We start from the raw sequence: 21,478 nt of genomic DNA on the forward strand, positions 1-21,478 counted from the left end.
GTTTGCTTTTGTGACATGTAAAATTTTACTGGGCTCGTTCTGTCCTCTGAGGCACAGTAAATACATACATATAAATGAAGTGTGAAAAAATAACATTTCTTTAAACTTTTCCCAGGGAAGGCTACTAGTCTTAGTCCATATTTTTTTTAGTATAGATGAACTATTGTGCAAGGGTGCGTGTGTCGAAGTGTATGGGTGTGCGTTAGGGGTGGAGGGTATAAGACACACTTAAAAGCAGAACAGGTCCAACACTTCCTGCAAGCTTTGTGGGTGCAACATGGCCGCTGAAACTGTGAGTAGAAATACCAGCAAAATGTAATTGTTTAATGCTTTGCTTAAAATATTTTACATATTTCTAAGATAGATTTAATTAATAATATTTAATTAATTAGTCATCTAAGTTAACTTTAGTCAGGTTAAACTGTATCACCTGTTATGACTGTGTTGGGCTAAATTATGGACATATTTATAGTTTCACACAGAACAATTGTGAACATTCATACTTGATTTACATTTGAAAATATGTCTCACACCACATTAATCAGCATCAGAATAAGATAAGTTGGCTTTCACTTACAAGGAGTTTGCTCTGGTCTTTGGTGCATACATTACACCTATAAAAAACATATTAAGAGGAAATAAAAAGTCAAGAACATAAATATACAAAAGAAACATTACAATAAGATCACTTTAAAAGACTACTATAACCTAAATATGTACAATATAGCTGTTTCAGAGTGAGAAAACTTAGTTTTGTGCAGGATGTGCTAAATATTAATCAGGGGATGTGCAAAGTGTACAGCGTGGCAAATATATTATTTTGTACATTCATTTATTGTGTTGAATAAAAAGGTTATAATGCTGTTTCACATCTTTTCCATCTCCAGCTCAAATCAACCACGGAAGACTATTGGGATTACGATTTTAACTCCAGTGCTATACCTGACTATAATTACACACTGCCTGAGTTTCCTGACACTTTGACCCCTGCGATTCAACCGATCCAGATCGTGGCTCTTGTCTTTTATGGCCTCGTGGTCCTGCTGGGTGTCCCCGGGAATGCTATTGTGGTGTGGGTGACGGGGTTCTGCATGCAACGCTCGGTCACCTCTCTCTGGTTCCTCAATCTTGCGCTGGCTGATCTTCTGTGCTGCCTCTCGCTCCCTCTGCTGATGGTCCCTCTAGCCCATGATGACCACTGGCACTTTGGCCCACTGGCTTGCACATTGGTCAAAAGCCTGTTTTACCTGGTGATGTACTGCAGTGTCCTGCAGCTGGTTGTGATCAGTGTGGATCGCTGGATGCTGGTCAGCAGACCTATTTGGTGTCAGAACAAGAGGCGACCTAAGCAGGCTGTCTTCGGGTGTGTTGCTATCTGGTGCCTTTCCCTGATAGGCAGCATCCCCCAGTTTGTCTACACCAAGGAGATCAAAGCAGGTGATGAAAAGCGAGAGTGTCAGGGAGTGTACACTACCCTCAGTGCCTGGCTCGTCACCTCCTACCGCTTTGTGGTGGGATTCGCCCTCCCTTTCCTGGTGATTGTAGCCTGTCACTTGGTTGTGTACTGGAAAACAGAGAGCGGACTGTCACGGGGTCGGCCCCGCTCCAAGCGCACGCTGAGGGTCATCATTGCTGTGGTGCTAAGCTTCTTCCTCTGCTGGCTCCCACTGCACGTTTTGGACTTTGTACTGTTGGTGACCCCTCGAAAATCCCCTAACAGCCCAAAAGTTTACCTGGCACACACTCTAGCACTCTGCCTGGCGTATTTCAACAGCTGCCTCAACCCGCTGCTTTATGTGTGTTTGGGCCGGGGCTTCAAAGACAGCATGAACCGCTCCCTGCGCAACATGCTCCACTTCATCAGTGAGGACCCTACGGCCAAGATGAGCATCGCTACTATGGACACCAAGAGCTCAAGCACGGGAAAGGAGACAACTAAAATTTGAAAGTGCATTGACTCTGATTCAGGCTACTGTGGAGTAAGCTTTCGTTATAAAAGTGGGACTATCTCCATGCCCATATAAAAGTGTGAAAATAGCAACCTTGCTACTGGACCAATCAGCCTCATAGTTTGTGTGCACATGTATGACTGAGTGCCCAAGGATCTTTTGTGGTTGTGGTGATTCACAACTGTTGGAAAACCTGTTTTAATCACATTTTCTATCATCATTATTTATTAACATCATTTGTGGTTGTGCTAAATCCTCCTCTTAAATGACTGGTAGGGGCCGTAAGTTTTTCTGGAAGTTTGCTAGGCTAACAGGCCACAATGTGGCCTTTGTCCTGGCTCAAAACTAACATCCATAGAAAAGTTTGGTCTTGTTTTGAACTAGAGCATCTGCAGATCAATTCTTTAACCGATATGTTATGATCCACTAAAGTTAGGGTACGTTACAAGATGAATTGGTCCCTATTTTGCTTATCTGACTGTGAGGGAGCCATGAGGGACAATTCCACCTGGTGCAATGGTCTGCCTGCAATGTTTTTGTTCTGTCCACCACGGCATCATACCACATACTGTGTCCACATACTGCGTGCTTCCACAATACATAAGTACCGGAAGGTAGCTAAATTGTTTCTTTTCTTTGCAGTGGTACAAGGTAGTTAGGATAGGATCTGGTGCATGCGATTATTATTATATTGTATTGTCTCGACACATGATTAAAAAGAGACTTGACATTGGACAACATCAACATAAACTTTACCCAGCAACCATCATTGCGTGTCTTAATGTGACAAAAATACCAAAGACAATAAAAAAATTATTAATTTAAAGGAATTTTTAAATGATTACTTTATGTAAAATGAACATACAATTTTGTACAAATATGTATATAGCTAATGGCACCATTTTTATTTTACCGTGAGCTCTTCTTTGAGCACAGATGTATTTCCGAGGCGGCAATCTACATAACTCGCAATGGGCTCGTTTTCTGCCGAACACATTGTTGGAGGCCCTGCTCTTTCTACGGGTCCCCCACCCCACGGTCCCCTGTGCGACGGCACTGCCTGCGCTGTCCATATTTCTGCCCCTGTTGCTTTGTCTGTTTTAGTTGTGTTTATTGTCATTTCCGGTTGCCTCTTTTGTTGTGCTGTAGCCTACAGACAAAGTCAAAGTGTGACTGTTAGCAGGAAAATTCTATCTGCACTGTGCAACGTGTTGTGACTGTGCAAAAACAGACGAGGCTTATATTTCCTTTAGCTTCTGAAACACGCTGCAGTGAGTCTGCTGAAACTAGACTACAAGAATTATCTGAGGTGGCCACGATCAGCTTGAGCGGCTGCCCAAGGTCTGAACTCTGCACTTTGTTGCAGATGCAATTGAATCATGTTATCATGACAGCCTCAGGATTGCAAATAAGGAACTGTTGCCACTCTGCATGATTTCCAGTAAACATTCATGTATTATGCAACAAAACTGTGAACACTTCTGTTTTTTGGGGGGTATTTCTGTCATTAGCAGGGATGCAAATGCTTTTTTTTTTTATTACTTTTTGTGTTGTGAATCAAGTGTATTGTGAAAAATATTCTTAAATATGCAGACATAGTTTTTAACCACGTCACAGTTTACCACAGTAATAACAGAAAGCCACAGCAATAGACCACAAGAGGGAGCTACACTCTACATCTCTGATGCTCAGTGAGAGCTGAGACCCTGAGGACAAAAGGGACAATTAGGTGATGTTTGTAAGCTTGTCATCAGTTTGGTTCAGGCAATTTCTCCAGATTTATCCACAGAGGTCTATAAAATGTAAATTCATTATCATTTTCAACCACTTGTCTTGTGCATATTTATGTTTATTTATGGTGTTTTAGATTAATCTTGTTGTATAAGGGTATTTTAAGGAAAAAAAAAAAAATAAAAGTTTTAAAACACCAAATTTAAGAGCAAAATCCTCTTTATTTACAAACTACATTCATTCCAAACAAGGCCACATGATGGTATATACAAAAACATACATATTTACAAAAGTGTCCAAGTCTATGCCTCGTGTTTTAATTAAGCTGTGCACTTACACATACTGTATGTGCATGCATGCATGTACTCTGGTCGCTTACTATGTCTCATTTACTAAACCCACTCCTGATTCACAGACCTGATAATGCTCAGTGGTCCCTACAGCACAGTTTACAGAGAAGCAGAGCTGAGTATTATGGACAGTAAGGATAAAGGGATATTCCCTGCTCTGGGATCCACAATCAGCTGATAAATCTGGAGACTGTAGGGAAACCAAATGTAAACATAGATTTGTTATATTACATATTTGCTCACTCCTGCACAAATGAGAGATTTTCTCTATAGGGATGCTGGCTAACTGGCTGAGTCTGAAGTCATGGTTTTAGCAATGCTTCCTTTTATGGGTCTGTAATTTCAGGATGATACCCAAAGCATTTCTGAATCATTTCCAAGAAGTTTCCTGGGAAGAACTCTTTCATTTGTTGCTGATTTTGGGGAAAACAGAAACAGTGTTCAAATGGTTCACACCAGATAACTCCAATTAATTGGCCGTGTAACCTTGTGAGGCTTTTTTTGTGTGCAGAGCAGGTCAGCTGACCATGCAAAATCTGAAATTTGAGCATAAAGTTGCCAATTATAAGTGAATATTTTATGGATATTTAATTGGGTTTGAATTGAGCCGTTCTCTCTGATTAGTAGCACATTACACGGAAATTAGTGGAAATTTTGGACCCCTCAAACAGAGAAACTGTATCCATATTTCTTAGAAAAATCAGTGCAGTAAAACATTTGCATCTAATTTCTAGAGCTTTCGCGTTAAGGTCTTTTGACAATTTAGCTCCTAGTCGTGTAGACTTGCATTTGTCCAACTCTACACTGTAGGAGTTAATCAATCACAAATCTTTGATTAATTAAGGCCAACAGACATTAAGAAACGCTGGCAGCATATTCAGTCACTTAGCTTTAATGTGGTCCGTGTCAACACATTGTAACTTTAATTCCATCCCACCAGTTGGAGCAGGAAAAGGTCAATTAGTCTAGCGTCTGATGGCTGTCAGCTACAAGATAAATTCAACCAGATGATCTCTGGCAGATCTTTAATCACCCCTATTAATGTTAATGTCTCTCACTAAGAACATCCTGTAATTAGAGGTAGTTGAGTACAAAGCCTGGGTTGGTTAGTTATATGATCCTTGACTAAAGTAGCAGCCGCAGTGTTGCTCTGACGATGGCTTTACATCACACTAGTAAAGGTTATGGGTTGAAAACAGGACTGAGCATTTCCTCATACAGTAGTCATGACTTTGAGTGACCCTGAGCGGAATCTGAGGATCTTCTTTTTAAGAGCATGAGAGGCTTTGATCTTTACAAAGGCTTTTGGTTGAGAGGAGGTGTTGGCGGTGGCTTGTGGTGAAGGTGAGGATGAGGAGGAGGTAGAAGCGAGACGTGGTGGCAGCTGCTGGGGCCACACAAGCCCCCCGCTCTCATCTGAGTCGCTGGACAGCGAGCTGGAGGCCGGGGAATACACCTCGCTCATGCTGGACTCGGACTCTGCGGGTGCGGCACCAGCGTAGCCCTCCTCTCCCTGACAGAGAGGAGCTCTCTCCTGGAAGTCTGGGTGCCAGCGCTGGGTGTGCTGCTGCTGCTGGTGGTGGTGGTAGTTCTGGGGTTGGGAATGGGGGCAAGACTGACCATGGCGAGCTTTTCTAGGTGGTCGTCTCTGTGCCTGCCCTGTTAGGGTCTCCCCTTCGTCCTGGCTGAGTTCCAGATTGGAGCACCATCGTCGGCTCCCGTTGTGGCTGTTGTTGCCCACCTGTGGTCCAGTGACTTGGTTTTGGTTCTGAGCAAGATCCCCTCTGCCTTGGTGCCTCTCGGTGGTGCTGTACCTGCGTTCAGGCAGCACTCGCTGACCCAGGAGGCTGTTTTCAGACTGGGATCGACTAGTTTTACTGCTAGATTTCTTAGCTCTCTGTCGCTCATTGTGGCTCTTCTTAGAACTTCTGGACTTGGAGTTCAGGTGTTCAGGAGAGGTGATAGCTCGGTTGGGCCTTGGCTGCTCTGGGTTGTAGTGTCTTGGGGAGCGCACAGGGGCGTGGCAAGCCTGTCCAGGGATATACTGAGCACTTACTAAATTGTGCTTGTGATGAATTGCGGGATGTGGATGTGAGTAATGCTGGGGGGATGGGGGTTCACAACAAAGGTCAAGAGCCCCAACACCACAGTTGGGGTCCAGGGAGGGCAGAGGTGATGGTAGCCTCTCAGCCAGGGAGTGTGGCCTGGACTGGGGGTAGGGCAGAGCCAGATAGCAGTCCTCTTCCAAAGATGGGGCCTCTCCTCCACATGCCTCCCCCTCCAGTGGGTCACAACCCCAGCCCTGGCTCTTGGGGTTTGCCGAAAGGTCAACATGGGGATGTGTGGTAAGAGAAGGAGTTCTCCTGTGTAGGGAGCTGTGTCCGGAGGCACTGCAGTATGGGGGGTCTGGGCTCAGAGTGGTGCGAGGCTGACACGGCCGCGGTGGAAGTGTATGACGCTGGATGAGATTTAGGATGTAACTCTCTACCCTCAAGGCCTGCTGGTAGTCTTCCTCTGTGACCTGATCTTCTGCAGGTTGTTGTTGCCAGGGCTGGTTGGCTCTGCTGGGCTCCCACTGCCAGGAGTCCACTGCTGTACCCTCCTCAGCGATGCCCTCCAGAGGTGGGTAAGGGGCAGAGAAAGAGCGGGGTAAGGTGGTGTGGTGGACTGGCACATCCAGTTCTCCATTAAGCATGAGGGGGTCTCCTAATAACAGAAAACAACACTGTTGTCGAAGTGCAGGGGCATAATTATAATACTGAAAACAAACAAACAAAAAACAAATGTAAAAATAAGACATAGACACACAAATTATTTCACGTCTAATGTATGCCTTGGTGCCAAATTTAAACACATTTTCATTTACTGGAATATTAAATCTTACAATACAGAGAGGTTGTAAGCATTTCTCTCAGCTGTGGTGGCTGCAGCTTGTTCTTTCCACCTGATCTCCTCAGCTATTTCTGATTCTCGTGGCAACATAGCAATGAGACCAAATCCAAAGTCAACATAAAATCCCTTCAAAAAAAGTGACATCAGATGCTGCATCTATGTTTTTTAATGTATGGATTAGTTACAAGACAATGGACACCAGAGAAGGTCGACAAATCTGCCATCTTTTTTTTCCTTGTTAGAAAAGGGAAAGAAGAGGTGAATGCATGCTCTGATTCTAAGAGCTTACAATGACAAAATGATAAAATCACACGCTAAAATTTGTGTTGCTTCACTTACATATAGAGCAAGAATGTTTTATGTACGTCAGACTCTCCAGATCTGCTATTTTTCTTACCCACAGACTTTGGCCTGTCGTTGCTGTACACCCAGGATGAGGCTGCCTCTGTGGGCTCAGTGGAACAAGACCTTCCTTTAGGCGACTGACCCTCACTTGACTCATAGAAACCTAGGAAGCACAATTAGAGAAAAAGAGGGGAGATGACTGTTTAATTTATTATAGCTCACTGACTGTTCCAGTTCTCTGAAAGTACGCTGCTTGATGCAGGCAGTGTCTCACCGCATTTCACAAATAGGCCACAAAACAAAATTACAAGCAACTGGAGCATGAATGAGCAACAAGAAGAATTAACATTACAATATTTAGAAATGCAAAGAGAAAACATGAGTTATGTTGCACGGAGCACATGTTTCATGCAGAAAAATCCAGTCAGTGGCTTTACTGAAAGTGAATGTGGTTTTATAACTAAGTTCGGGAAATGAAGACCATGCCTTGATTGCATCCCATTTCCGCCCAGAAGTATTTAAACACACCTGATCCATTCTCTTCCTCTTTGACTCAGTTCACCCCCTCAACCCCTTTTTGCATCTTATATCTTCCTGCTCTCTCTTGTCTGAATACAGGAACCATCAGGGGCTTTATATGAATCTGAGTTTATGATGAGAGAGTCTCGACTCCTTCCTTTTCCCTCTTGTGTTCCCGCCTTCAACCAACATGTTCATCACCACACCAGTCAATTACCTGGAGACCCAGCCTTCATCCCTCACACTCCATCCCCTCATACCTTAATCCCTCAGCCTTCATCCTTTCAACCCTCGACCCTTGTCCCTTCATCCCTCGATCCTCTTCCCTTCATCCTTCATCCCTCCAGACTCTGACCTATCATATACAGTAAACTCCTCTAAATCTTTATCTTTATTGGCATGGTCTTTGTCAGTGAAGTGCTCATTTAATAATTCTTAAAGGGGAATACCACTTAATTTAGAATTCCAGTATGTCATTTCCTTGGCCTAGGGAAAGTTCAGTCAATAGCCCCTTTTACACTGCCAGATTTTCGGCGAATGTTGGGCCATTTTGCCGGCAACGTGTGAGCGTTTAGACACACAGAGCCGGATTGGCGAGTTGATCTAAGGTGCCCAATTTTCCACCTCGTGGGGTAGTAATGTTGGCGGAACCTTTTTGGTTTAAAAAGAACGCCACAGGATGGGCTGTTGATGACGCCGCACCTGCGACCCACTGCCGGTGGATAAAGAGGAAACAGCTGATAGCAGGAATGAGCAGCTAGTAGCAAGTGAGAAACACAAACCTGACAGACACTACAGTAAAGATGAGGAACTGGGGAGACAAGGAATTGCGCGCCCTCCTTGTCCTTGCAAATGAAGAGGCCAATAACAGTTAAGTGACGGGGACGGTGAAGAACAGGCCAACTTATGAGAGAATCGCCGAAGGACTGACCAGCCACGGCTTCCCTCAGAGTACATCACTGTTTACGCCACACGCTGAGCTACACGTTTTGTTACTTGCTCACGCCCCTCATTGCCCCAAAAACGGCACATTCTGTATGAACAAAAGTAGGTAGGCCGCATTTTGCCGCACTCCCCGATTTTGTTTTTATACTGCCAATGCTGAAAGAAGACTGATTGGGCTTTCCTGCAAATTTGCACAACTTCTATCGAAAAATGGCTAATATTTGTGAACATAAACTACTCTATCTCGAAGTCAGAAACCACAGTAAGTTTCGAGCTTATGATGTCATCAAGTATAAAGTCTGGAGCTGCTACTTAGACAGTAAATGGGAGCCTGATTTTGTGGATCCACAGAATGTTTGTTTTCTTTGTTATACCTAAATGAGCTTTATTCTGTTGTAGTGTTGTCAGTGCCGAAACAGAAAATGTACTGATATACTCAGATCATCCCCCCTGCTGCTCTCAGTGTCAGCTATAACATATTTTACCATTCACTGTCTATGGAGCACCTCCAGACTTTATACTTAATGACATCACAAGTTTGAGTGTTTTAAGCGTTCTAGTCTTTGGATTTGGGAGAGAGTTGATCATGTTCACTAATATTTTTGTACTGTCTTAGACCATAAGAATAACATGTACAAATTTTGAAAATGGACATAGTTCGCCTTTCAAGAAAAAGAAGACATACTTTAATAATCAAAATTCAATTTTTCACTCTGTTGTCATAAACACACAGGCCCAGAATACACACACATGCACAAACAAGACCTATACATGCATCAGAGTGAGGAGGCTGCCCATGGACAGGCCCCCCCAAGCACATGGGGTTCAGTGGCTTGCTCAGGGGTGCCTCAGTGGTGCCCAGGAGGGGAACTGGCACCTCTCCAGCCACCAGTCCACACTCTATATTAGGTCCAGATGAGGACTTAAGTCAGCAACCCTCCAGTTCCTGACCCAGGACCCTGTGGACTGAGCTACTGCTGCCCCAGTAACTGTCAGAGCTGTGATCACAGAAAAGGTTTAAAACAGTGAAAGTACCAGAACTTGGCCGACTGTCGCCTGCGTCTCCTTGAGCTCCATCATAGCAGCCATCATCCGTGTCGATCCTCAGCTCTCCCACCTGCTGTTCCAGTGCCTGCATCAGGCCCCATGGGGAACTCTGAAGGGCACTCTGAAACACAAACACACACACACACACACACACACACACACACTGTTTTCCTGTTGTCTGTACTTGATTGCACTATGGAGGAGTAATTTTTAAGTAGACCGTAACAATCAGTGATCTCAACAACAAAGCAAAAAGTTCAAACAGTTCTTGCAATCAAATTACTGGCTTGCAGAAACGCTAATGACAGAAGCACAGCTGTGAATGCTTCAGTGCTTGTTTCTCCAGCTGCACGCGGGCGCTCGTTTTGCAAGTGTGTGTAAAATAGAAAAGAATCCAGCTAGTACAGGATGTATTATGTTATCAACTACTGACTTAATTATAACCATTTGTACAAGCAGCAGTCATTTTATTTCCAAAGATGGACAGAAAGCAAGATTTTTTATTGTTACTGTGGTGTATTTACAATAAAAATGACCCCAAAAAGTAAAAACACAACATGTCAAAAAGTAATAAAGCCACCATTTAGATGCAGATTCTCCTTCACTAGTTACTAAAATACAAATGTGGCCATCACAGGTCACTGCTCTGCATCACTGAAGTGCATCCATGTACAGCATCCATATCTGTCACTGGGCTCTCTGGCGTGAGCGAGCTTACAGGGGAAGCAGTGAGTCAGAACATGAATAATTCAAGGCTCTGTAAAGGGTAGGGGGGATGTTCTTTCATGTGAGTGGGGGGGGGGGGTACATCCACACACACATGCAGACACATGCTATCCAGATATACAGACACATGTGCTTGCTCATACTGCTGAGACGGGCACAGAAAAAAAATTAAAAACAGGGAAAGACAAAACACACTCAACCTGCTACTTGTATCTTTAACATGATAATTGGTTGTCATACAGACAGGGGTGCAGGAGCACACACACACACACACACACACACACACTGGCAAGACAGTAAAATTGGACATGCTACTTCAGCCAGCCAGACAATTTGCGCCAGTCTCATGGCGACATCATCTGCCACACATACTGACATCTGCAGACACTTGCACGCAAGCGTGTCCACATGAGTTAACACACACACACACACACACACACCGCATTTTGTAGGAAGCGCTACCGTTGACACTCAGGGCTCATTAAGAGACTTCATTACCAGAAGATTGAGCATGTCCTCGTAACAAGGTGACACTTCTCACATTACAGACCAGCTATGATGGAGCACCTGTCAGAAAACTGCTACAGTCTTCAGCACTTCCTGAGGACTGCCTTTGTACATTTGTGTGTCTGTGTCAATAAAACACTGCCTACTGTAATGTAGACATGTCCTGTGGTGTGAAAATGTGCAAAACAGCTGATGAGAAATGATCAGACAGCACGGTTTGTCATACTGGTAACCATGCTTGTGGCTTTAGGGGCAGTGATGACGGTCTGTCGGTTGACCCACCACTTTGGTCTAGACTGAAATACCTCTACGAGGCTACTATTGGATTTTTACATGATTTTTTTTACAGTCAGTTATGGTTCCCAGAGGTTAAAGTCTATTGACTTTGGTAACCCTCTGACTTTTCCTCCAGTGCCACCATGAAGTCAATACGTTCGGTTTTTAGTGACATGTCTCAACATCTATTGAATAAATGATCATGTCATCTGGTGCAGGCATTCATGTTCCCCTCAGGATGAACTGTATTTATTTAGGTGAACCATCAACATTTCATCTAGCGCCACCATCAGCTCAAATTTTTAGTTTGTACAATACTTTGTTTTGTGACCAAATGCCTACAAAACTTAACGTGTTGGGTGTTAATTAGCGAGTGCTAGCATGCTAATACACTGAACTAAGAGGGTGAACATGATAAATATTATACATATACATAGTGAGTATGTGGGCATGCTGACATTAGCATTTAGCTCAAAGCAGCAGCATGTCTATATGTGCATCCTCACAGAGCTGCTGGCATGGCTGGAAATATGAAGTATTTTTATAGTGCTGTTGACAATGCCACTTAGTGGAATTTCAATCCCAGAAAATTCTTTGGAAATTTGACCACTTTAGAACCCAAAAAGTCACACAGGTCCAAAATCACTTTGTCAGAGACATAATTTCCAAAAATATAAACATTAATTTTATCTTAAAATATGGTCACCGGTAATTAACAGCAACCAAGGAAAAGAAAGAGAAGGAAACAAAACACACACTGTTTGTATTCTGACTGGCAATCATTAGCATTCCTCGTACCCTAAAATGGACAGCCTCGCCACACTTTGGCGAGCACGGGCTGAGGCCGAGGAGCCAAACCAACTATATCTGAGAAAAATGAAGCAAAGATACAATTAAAGTCAAAACCAGTCATGTAGAACAGTGGAGCATGGATCGTGGAGCTGTGGAAACATTTAGAGGAAACCCTGGCAGACAAAGCAGCGAGTGGAGGCTGAGGCTATGGAGCAGGCTGGCATAAGACTAGCTGGAAAACAGAGGTGCGGCCCCCCAGACAGCAGGAGGATGAGGGCCGCAGGCTGCCGCTCTCCCACTCAGCAGTGAAGTTGCGTTAAACAAGAACTTGAAGCTGACAATCTCACTCTGGATCTGTCGCTCAGAGACGAGCCAGCTACACTTACAGCCTCTAGTAACCCAAATGTGAGGAGACAAAGCGACTTCAACAGCCACGCCAAATTACCGCGCCAGTGACACAAAGACCAAGTGGGAAATGCACATCCGGGCCCCAGCCTAGATTAGTGCTCAGCAGCGCCGCCCCTGGGAATCACCATACAGCCCAGTGATTACATTGGGCTGAAAACAAACTCTGTTACAGCGGCACAACTGTCGACTCTTGCTCATTAAAGGTCACATTGGTCAAATTCCTGGACCAAATACTGTTACATAACTCTTCCTTCACAGCTCAAGCTCAAAACATAGCATTTGTTTGTGTCTGTGTGCATATTTATCTCCTAAAAACTGAAATGTGCCAAAAGAAAATTTTCTGGAAAACAGGAAACTTGGTCTGAACAGCCACTCAGTGATCTTTTGGTCAGTGCGCCAGTCAGTGCTTGTGCTCCGACTCCTTTGTCCTGCAGACTGAATGCGGCCATAATGCGAACGCTGTTGAAGAGCAATTGACCCAAGCTAACCTATGCTTCCCACACAACCTCTTCACCCCAAACACTGTCATTTCTTTTGTCTCCACAAGAGTGCTTATTGTTTTACTATAAACAAAGCATTAGCATCACTACATCAAGACGGTTTTGTGTGGCAGAAGCGAAGAGTGGGGAGCTTTGTTTTAGCTACTGGTGTGGGGTCGTGAAATAGCTGGGAGGAGGGTAAGCTATTGGAAATCAATTAATCAATGATGCTGATTCACACAATTGATTGCTTGCCGCCTCTTTGTGGCCATGCCCACCAGTGCACGCACACACACAAACAAACACACTGTGGAAACCATAGAGCTGGTTATTAAATTATAACGCTGCAGAAAACAAACAAACCTTTGTGGATGAACAACAACAAGCCGACACAATACAACATTTAGCAGTGTGGCTTTTGGAGCAGGTTCATACAGAGGCAGGGACCATTTTGCTGGTTGGTCTTTTGATTGCACTTCATTATTAATGGTCTCACACTGGTTCCTTGACACTCTGCACACTGTATCATTACTGTTTTACTGCATCCTCTGCTCCAGGCTGGTGGGGGGATGGGGGAGACTGAGGACACGATGCAGCCAGCCTCACCTAGCCATTAAGATTTTGCACACTGGGTGTACAACACATCAGGACCACCTGCTCTTTCAATATAAAAAAGGCTGACCAGCAGGTGAATCGAAGACAACACAATGCCTGATTACTGCCTAATGTCACTTTACATCTTCTTCAGCTACTGAAGATAAAAAGTGGGACATAGTCTGATGACAAAATTCCAAGCGAGGACACAAATGAGCTTTTGATGGCAGAGAAGGACAGCATAGAGACACTGCAATTCTTCCATTCAGAAAAAATGCACAATATGGACTTTGGCTGTTGAAAAGAGGATTTTAATCTGTAGAATGAACCTCTAACAAGTTAGCGGTTGAAGGGGTTTGAACGCCAGGATATAAAAATGTATGGAGCAGGACATGTGAGGCATGCAGCAGCACTGCTGGACACTCTATAATTAAAGCAATGTTGTGACTGGCTCCACACAGAGAAGACTGTGGGAGGCTGGAGACACACACACACACACACACACACACACACACACACAGATACACACACAAGACGCCATGCCCCCTGCTCCACTGCTTGACTAAACCACTGATCCCTCCTAGCTTGGAACAGACACACACATTATAAATGCTTTATTTTAGCAAGGTAAATTAATGAAAAATTCTAATTTGACGGAAGTTGACACAGAGGTGCTCACAGTGTTTACATAACCGTGGTGAATGACGTTCATTAGCATGCTCTGACTCTGTCGTATGTGCACAGGGGCTTGCAGGCAGGGCAGCAGGGCGGGCTGGCTGTGAATGGAGTCTCTTAAGAGAGACGCACACCAGCCTGTGCTCATGTGTGGCACCAGCTCAGAGTCCATCTCATGGTGTGTCTGTGCATATAATGTTTGCAAATGTGTATTGGACAACATGCATTTGCATGCATGTATCAGAGGAGCATTTGCCTGATTGCACACATGCACACATGAGCCAAATAACACAGACGTCTGGGTTCTTTTTTTTAATCTTTGTGTGCAGGCACAAAGCGGAGGAAACCATCCAGTGATCCACACGAGTGCTTGCTCACTGCTGAGTAGACTAACTGCTATATAGGCTCACTAATGATGTGCTGCTGTTTTAACACAAGGACACACACAGCCTGATCGATGACAAGGCAGCGGTTTAGTAAAGGCACAAAGAAAAAAACTACACGATCCTGCAGGTGGAAGGAACACACACATTCATTCAGAGACCATTTGCCTGTAAACACACATGCACAGATGATAATCTTGATTTAAAGTCAATTTATATTTTTCAGAGGAGATTAAATACAATTTCAGAACACTACAAATCAGACACTGCTCCACACAGATGGACATATGTATGTCACACACTCACACACTCATTCATACACTCTGTTCCACTCTCTTCAAACACACACAGTAGGTAGCTGAGAGGGAGGTCAGAGCTTCATGCTTTCCCAGCTGCTGTCTGGCGTCGCACAGCTGTCAACACCTTCAACACCACACACTGTATCCAGGAGAGAAGGGCCTCTCAGGCTGTCTGGGGGCCACATTCATGTTCAAGGCAGTAACATACACGCACGCGCACACGCTGGCAGTCCCACGGGTCTGTTGTTTCTGTGTCACTCCGTGAACTGCGCATTTTGGAGACTTTAACCTACATGGAAGATGAGATTGGGGATTTGTCTCGGACGCAGATGGTGACCTGATATCATGAAGACTCAATTTGAGACTTCAATTAGAGTCCGAGAAAAAATCGTAGTCTCCTGAGGAATATCCAGTGTAATTACTCACACGCTTGGATAAGCATAACAGTTAATAAACATCGATCCGCGTTGCGCAGAAAATGAAAACGGGAAAATATGCAGGCCTGAGGGGAAACGCGTGTCAATCCCTCACTGGCTTTGAAAATGGCTGTTCCCTGTCAATGTGTGGATGAGAAACCACCAGCAGCGGGGGGATATGAATTTATAAGACTGGAAACACTTGACCCTCATGCGCTCCTGTACATCTTTCAAATTGGCTTTCTAATTAAATTAATCTTTGTTTTATATCAGAATCATTAAACCAGTCCACAAGCTCAGACGTGGACTCATTAAAAGTAAAATAAATCACAGTGCCCTTCTCATGCCATACCCAACTGACGCCAGGGTACCAGGCCACCTATGCGCCTTATCCTCTCACTGGGGCCTCGGTAGGAATCATTAGTATTCTGCTCCATATGCGCCTATTGTTAGGCCCCAGTCGGAGGAGGGAGGAGGGAGGAGAGAAGGAGGTGTGAAGAGGAGGCGGCTGATTTAATTTCTTTTTCACCCTCTTTAATAATGGCTTCCTATTGTAGCTGTGTTGCGACAGCTTGCGCGCTGCGCAGCGGCCAAACGGAAACAAAACTCAAAAGACTCCAACATTAAACTTAAGCTGCAGAATGAGAAATAAAATAAAATGCAGACCATTAAAAAACGCACAGTGGTGTCGGGGGCAGTGGTGCGTAAAACTTTCTGTGGGAGATGCTGTTGTAGAAACGCTGTCACTGGAAGTTTTCTTGGATAACCCAGTTCTTAATTCTCATGTAAATTTGTCGCAACTTTGCTGGAGCTCGACATAAAAAGCCAGCTTGTCAATTAAACGGGAGATGATTATGGCATAAAAATGTTGGCTGCAACAGCGACATACAATCTGAAGGGATAATTCATTCCTTTATGATGTGTAGAGAGCACAAATAAGAGCTTGTTAAGTAGTAAAACCTACAAAAGTCCATGATGAGGGAACAATGGGCCATTAAATAGTCGGTCTGTGCTACAAACGGCGGGTGCTCCACCCCCTGATTTCGTTACCCACATGCATAAATCTCAGCCCAAAGCGCAGAAACGCATTACATCCTTTCAAACAGACACCCTATTAATCAAGTTGAGTAACTTTTTTTGCAGATAGAGGTCACCTCGACACAAAAGGCGCAGCCCAGACCAAGAGTCCATCCAACGGTCAGGCGGGTTACGATGAGGATACCCTGTAAAGGCTGTTAGATATCCACAACTGTGTAGGACTATGGTACATTGGAGTAAAGCAGTGTTTCAAGGGATGATATAGTTTGAGTCTGCAGGAATCCAAACATGCAGTAAAAGACAGTCAAACTTCTTACCAGCTGACGCCTCAGTGTCAAGTTTTCCTGCCCCCAGCTGCTGAAACACGCCAGCTCTCCTCTGGAGCAGTCCTGGAGCAGAGGGTCTCCAAGAGCCAGCGCCCCCAGCACCAGGCACTCCTGCCTCTGCTTACGGAGCTCTAGCTCACATAACCCGGCCAGACTCGCCTCCAGGCGCTCCTTGGTCCGACTGCGCTCTACTGTCACTGGGAACGAGAACGCACGATGCATGGTCCCTAAAATCCCAGACTTACATGCACAATGAAAGCAATTTATTTCCCTTATTTACTATTTCGCTTTCCCCAATTAGCCCAGATTTACGAGGGCATGCGCAGGGCTATTAAGGGGCATGCTGCATCCTATTCCTTGTGATAGTACCCTTGCCTTGGAGCAGCATGGTTTCCCCAGACCATCTATGTGCTATACATTTTCTATTTCGCAGCTGTCAAACGCAAGCACGGAGCCCCGCCCTCTGCGACCAGCCACGGAGAGCGAAGTGGGAGTCATCCTCCTCTTTGCGAATCCACTATGAGCCTTCATTGGACGTGAGAGGCTGGTGGGGTGCTGCGCGTAACGTTGTCCCATCCCCCTTGATTCATTACCGTGACGCGTCGACCTCACCCATCTACCCATCTCGGCCTGGGACTAATGGACTCCTTCAGGGGACGGTTATTTCTGGGAGTGTAGTAAAACACTGGGAATTTATTATGCTGTAACGATTTAAAGCCTCTGTGTTGCATCTGAGCAAAGGACGATAACAAGACTGAAAAACTGGTGGATTCAACCTGATACTATAACATCAATGCAGGCTGCACAGTGCAAAAACACAGATGCTGCAGATGCAAACATAATAAAACACGCTGTATAGTCTAATGGGATTGTGATACATCAATGAAATAAGAGTAGCACAAAAAATGCAAAGGGGAAATTAGTTAGCCCATCATATTTCATCTTAACATGTAAATGTTTCAGGGCATCCAGCTGATATAGACCTGTGTCATTTACCTGTGTTTTGTTTTTAGAAAATTATAAATTATTACCTCATTATCCAATCAAGTGTCAAGTTTTTCCTTCTCCATCTTGCAGCCCCTGTGCTGCATTGTACCTCCTGATGCTGAGGAATGTTGAACACATTCATGTTTGGAAAAATGATACAGGAAAACATCTTTTGACTTTTTAAGTCAGTTACATACCATATCTTAGATGTTACAGTGCCATTTTGTGTATCTTAAGGTCCAGTGTGTAGGATTTAGAGGCATCTAATGTCAGAAATGGTCGATAATATAATATAATATTCATAATTAGGTTTTGATTAGTTTATAATCACCTGAAAATAAGAACTGTGTTTTTATTACCTAAGAATGAGCCATTTTTAGGTAGGCCTACCTAACAAGCAGGTCCCAGGCCTCCAGGAAGTGCGCTTGACTTTGAAGCCTATTTGACATAGTGGACTAACTGTTTAACTGCAACCTCTGGATGCGTCATGTGATGCCATCGGGCTCAAGAACACTTTTCTGCTTAGACTAACACTGGGAAAGAGACGTCTGTAAATCTGTGGATAAATCTTTCTGAGCATCACTACCCTCGCAAAATGACTTGTTCCATTGGTCCAATAACATTTTGAAAGTCTGTAATAGGCTACCTACAAGATAAAATTATTTTATTTCCATTCAAGTTATCGGAAGGCTACAAGGGAAGTTAGCCACATTGCTGGCGAAGTCTCTAATGCGCATGCTCCATGATGCAGAAGATCTGGGTAATTTTATTACCAGGAAGTCTAATTTTTTGGCTGCATGCGCTACTGAGGAACTGAGGAGGCGTGGTCCCGTCTCCAATGCTGTATCCAGTTGTCTCTATACATCCATGGTGGATCCCTGTTCCACGGAGTACGCCATGTTGTTCTACAAGAGACTAGAATGGACTACCAAACTTTGGCTCTAGATGGGGCCAGTCACGTTTTTGCGCTGGCCACTGTAGAGCTCTTAAAGACAATCTGTAACATCATCACTAGATGCCACTAATTCCTACACAGTGGACCTTTAAGCAGCATCTCACCGAAGAATCAAAATCTGAAACGTTCTCTCCAGAGAACAAAGCTGAAGATGCAGCATTGTTGCCCATCTGGACATCTTCTGCCAGTCACCTCTTAACACTGTGCAGAAAGCATACATATACATGTCATTTATTTAATGTATGTTTGATTAAGTCCAAAGCCTTGGATGAGTCAGATATTTTATACATCATTATATTTTCACAAATATTGAGAAAATGCACATTTTTCTTGAAAATATATGAAAATGCATGTTGCTCCATACTTAGCCTGTTCCAGTTGTTTCAAGACTAGTCTCCTTTACCTCTGTGGCGTCAGTGATCTGGTCTGGCATCACAGCTTTTACCTGCACTCGATGAAACACTTGCTGTATTCTCACAGTATAGACAGTGGTGATTAATACGTAATTTATGCAGCAGTAATTAAAGTGAGACAATGGGGGGCAAAGGAATAGGAGTCCTGTGGGCTGACTGCTCTGAACACACGGCAGGTTATGAGAAGCATGTGCTGTAGGTGCAGCTCCCAAAATAACAATGCTTTCAATAGCTTATGTCAATAATTTAACATCTTTTGATTTTATTCTATTTTTTTTTAAAGTGCAGTAACGGATGAATATTTCATTTTGGTGCCTCATGCAATCTCCCTCTGTAAAGTCTCCTGAGGTCAAACATGCTGGGTCTTTAAGGATAACAACTTTAAATATATCTATATGAGATTCAGTCACCACTTGTATGACATGAGAGTGATTCGTCAAAATAAAGTATCCAAAAATATCAACACTATTTGTATATTATATATATTTTTTATTCATACTTCCAATCTCTACTTCACATGAACCAGAAAGCCACTTTTATCTTCAGTCTCTATGAGGCAAAGTCATCGGCAAGTCAGAACCTACGCGCAGCGCAGGTTGGATTCTTTTGTCAGTGTGTGTGTGTGCACACTGCAGATATACACAACATATACTTACAGTATATTTATCTCATGTAGAAATGTCACTAAAAGTCTCTCTAGAGATCAAAACATTGTCTAAAAAAAAAAAAAAACAAATGAAAAAAACAAAACAACATACAGTAGAAGTCGTTTTGAACAGAACTACACCAGTACATATTTTATCAAGACACTCAAAGAAGAGCATTTGCTATGAGTTTGATCAGTGGTCATTTTCAGCAGGTTGTGTGTGATTCCTATCATGTGTTAACCAAGGCTGTTAGCTTGCACTGTGATGCATGGGTGGCACCGATGTCTCGCCGGCTCTGTGACAAGCAAGGCAAATGCCAATTAATACAGTTGATGAAGCGCACAATTCATTACATGTCAGTGACAAAATGGGTGGCACCCAGAACTCTCAGGTCACCTTGGTTCAACAGCTGTGCAGCGATAGCAATCATACAATCATTCATGAAACGCAGATAACTGTGAAGGAGAAGATTGAAAACAAAAAAAGCAAAAAAACAAACAGGTGTTATCTCTCAGACGTTCAGATTGGTTTAAATCAAATTTGTTGCTCCAAATAAGAAACACAGAGGTTTAAAGGGAATGATGAGGTTGCAAAAGTGTTTAATTTGCATAACTGTGGAGATTTATGAGATGAAATTCAGCTCTGCTGTGACAGTTCCTCTGAGGCTCGAGAGAATATCCGATTTGGACTGAGGAGGATGTGCGTTTTACAGCAGCTCAATATTAAAATGTGTCCGCCACTATAAACCATTTCACTCAGCTCTGACAGTGAAATAAAACATCAGTGTCCCGAGATTAAAATCAGGTGTCAATAAAACTGGAGTTGGGGAGTAAAACCAACTTAATCAAGCATTTACCATGTCCCGTTCAAAACAGTATGTGAATGTTTGTCATTTTCAAAATAAAAAATATAATTCAAGCATCTGGAAAAAAAAATCCATTTCATCATATGAAAAACAAACTCTTTAAAGCATTTCAATCACACGTTCATATGACATTTCTGTACCATCATATACATGAAGCGTAACTTCACTGTAATCTTTCAGTGTCATCAGGATTGTGAAAGTGATTTCTTTAAAACAGAAAACATTTCCAACCATTCACATTCAGGTCTTAAGGTTCCCATGTGTTATCAATACTCAGTGCCTTCTTTGAATGTGACACACACGCAGCAGAGGCCCAATCCTGAAGCTTTTCTGCTGTTAACACGCCATGCAGGCACACAGTAAAGATAACATTTCCCTCATATGAATCACTCATTCCTGCCTTGCCCTGAAATAGACAAGAAAGGCTTTGGGATGTGCCACTGAAAGAGATACCCATGTTGAACAGAATAATGCACAAATGTTCTATTTGGGTGGAAGTGACACCATTTGTGAGCCAGCAGGATTAAAATCCAGTTATTTTTAACAGGTTTGGAAGTTGGTAATCACCAGTGTGATTGTCAAATTAACTAAAACACACCATAGACACAATTTCCTCAGCTCTGCAATCACCTCCAAACTGTACCGCTGCCATTTCTTTCCTTCATTCTTTACCTGAAAAGGCCTTAAAGTGCTTCACTTCATCTCTCTTTTTTTTAACACAAGGAAGATTTCTTGTTTTTGGAAGTGCTTTCATCGCCGAAGACCATCAGCTGACAGGGGTCTCTGTGGACAGGCTCTTAAAAGATGCTCTTAACCGCACCTAACCCGGAATATACTGTATACAATACATGACATACATGATAAATACTTAATTTAAAACAACATGATCATTCGTGAAGGTACATTTCTACTCC

The 21,478-nt window shown here is 43.5% G+C and overlaps 2 protein-coding genes across 2 annotated transcripts; one reads left to right on the forward strand and one right to left on the reverse strand.

Moving 5' to 3' along the window:
* The first annotated feature begins 37 nt into the window (after positions 1-37).
* Positions 38-3,881, forward strand: c5ar1 (complement C5a receptor 1). The gene is made up of 2 exons (XM_033631274.2): positions 38-292; positions 888-3,881. The coding sequence occupies exons 1-2, from the start codon at positions 278-280 to the stop codon at positions 1,944-1,946; spliced, it is 1,074 nt and encodes a 357-aa protein (XP_033487165.1). The 5' UTR covers positions 38-277; the 3' UTR covers positions 1,947-3,881.
* On the reverse strand, positions 888-17,194 carry dact3b (dishevelled-binding antagonist of beta-catenin 3b). The gene is made up of 4 exons (XM_033631273.2): positions 16,689-17,194; positions 9,767-9,899; positions 7,320-7,430; positions 888-6,736 (listed from the first exon to the last, which is right to left on the reverse strand). Exons 1-4 carry the CDS (start codon positions 16,917-16,919, stop codon positions 5,244-5,246), a joined length of 1,968 nt encoding a protein of 655 aa, XP_033487164.1. The 5' UTR covers positions 16,920-17,194; the 3' UTR covers positions 888-5,243.
* Between the last annotated feature and the right edge of the window lie 4,284 nt (positions 17,195-21,478).

Source organism: Epinephelus lanceolatus, chromosome 4, assembly GCF_041903045.1.
Source record: "Epinephelus lanceolatus isolate andai-2023 chromosome 4, ASM4190304v1, whole genome shotgun sequence".
Taxonomy (NCBI): domain Eukaryota; kingdom Metazoa; phylum Chordata; class Actinopteri; order Perciformes; family Serranidae; genus Epinephelus; species Epinephelus lanceolatus.

Excerpts from the sequence above, each read along its gene's own strand:
- dact3b (XM_033631273.2), bottom strand. The coding sequence starts at position 16,919 with ATGCATCGTGCGTTCTCGTTCCCAGTGACAGTAGAGCGCAGTCGGACC. Across the intron at positions 7,431-9,766 it reads CGACAGTCGGCCAAGTTCTG|GTTTCTATGAGTCAAGTGAG; the intron begins GTACTTTCACTG and ends TGTGCTTCCTAG. Across the intron at positions 6,737-7,319 it reads CGACAGGCCAAAGTCTGTGG|GAGACCCCCTCATGCTTAAT; the intron begins GTAAGAAAAATA and ends TTCTGTTATTAG.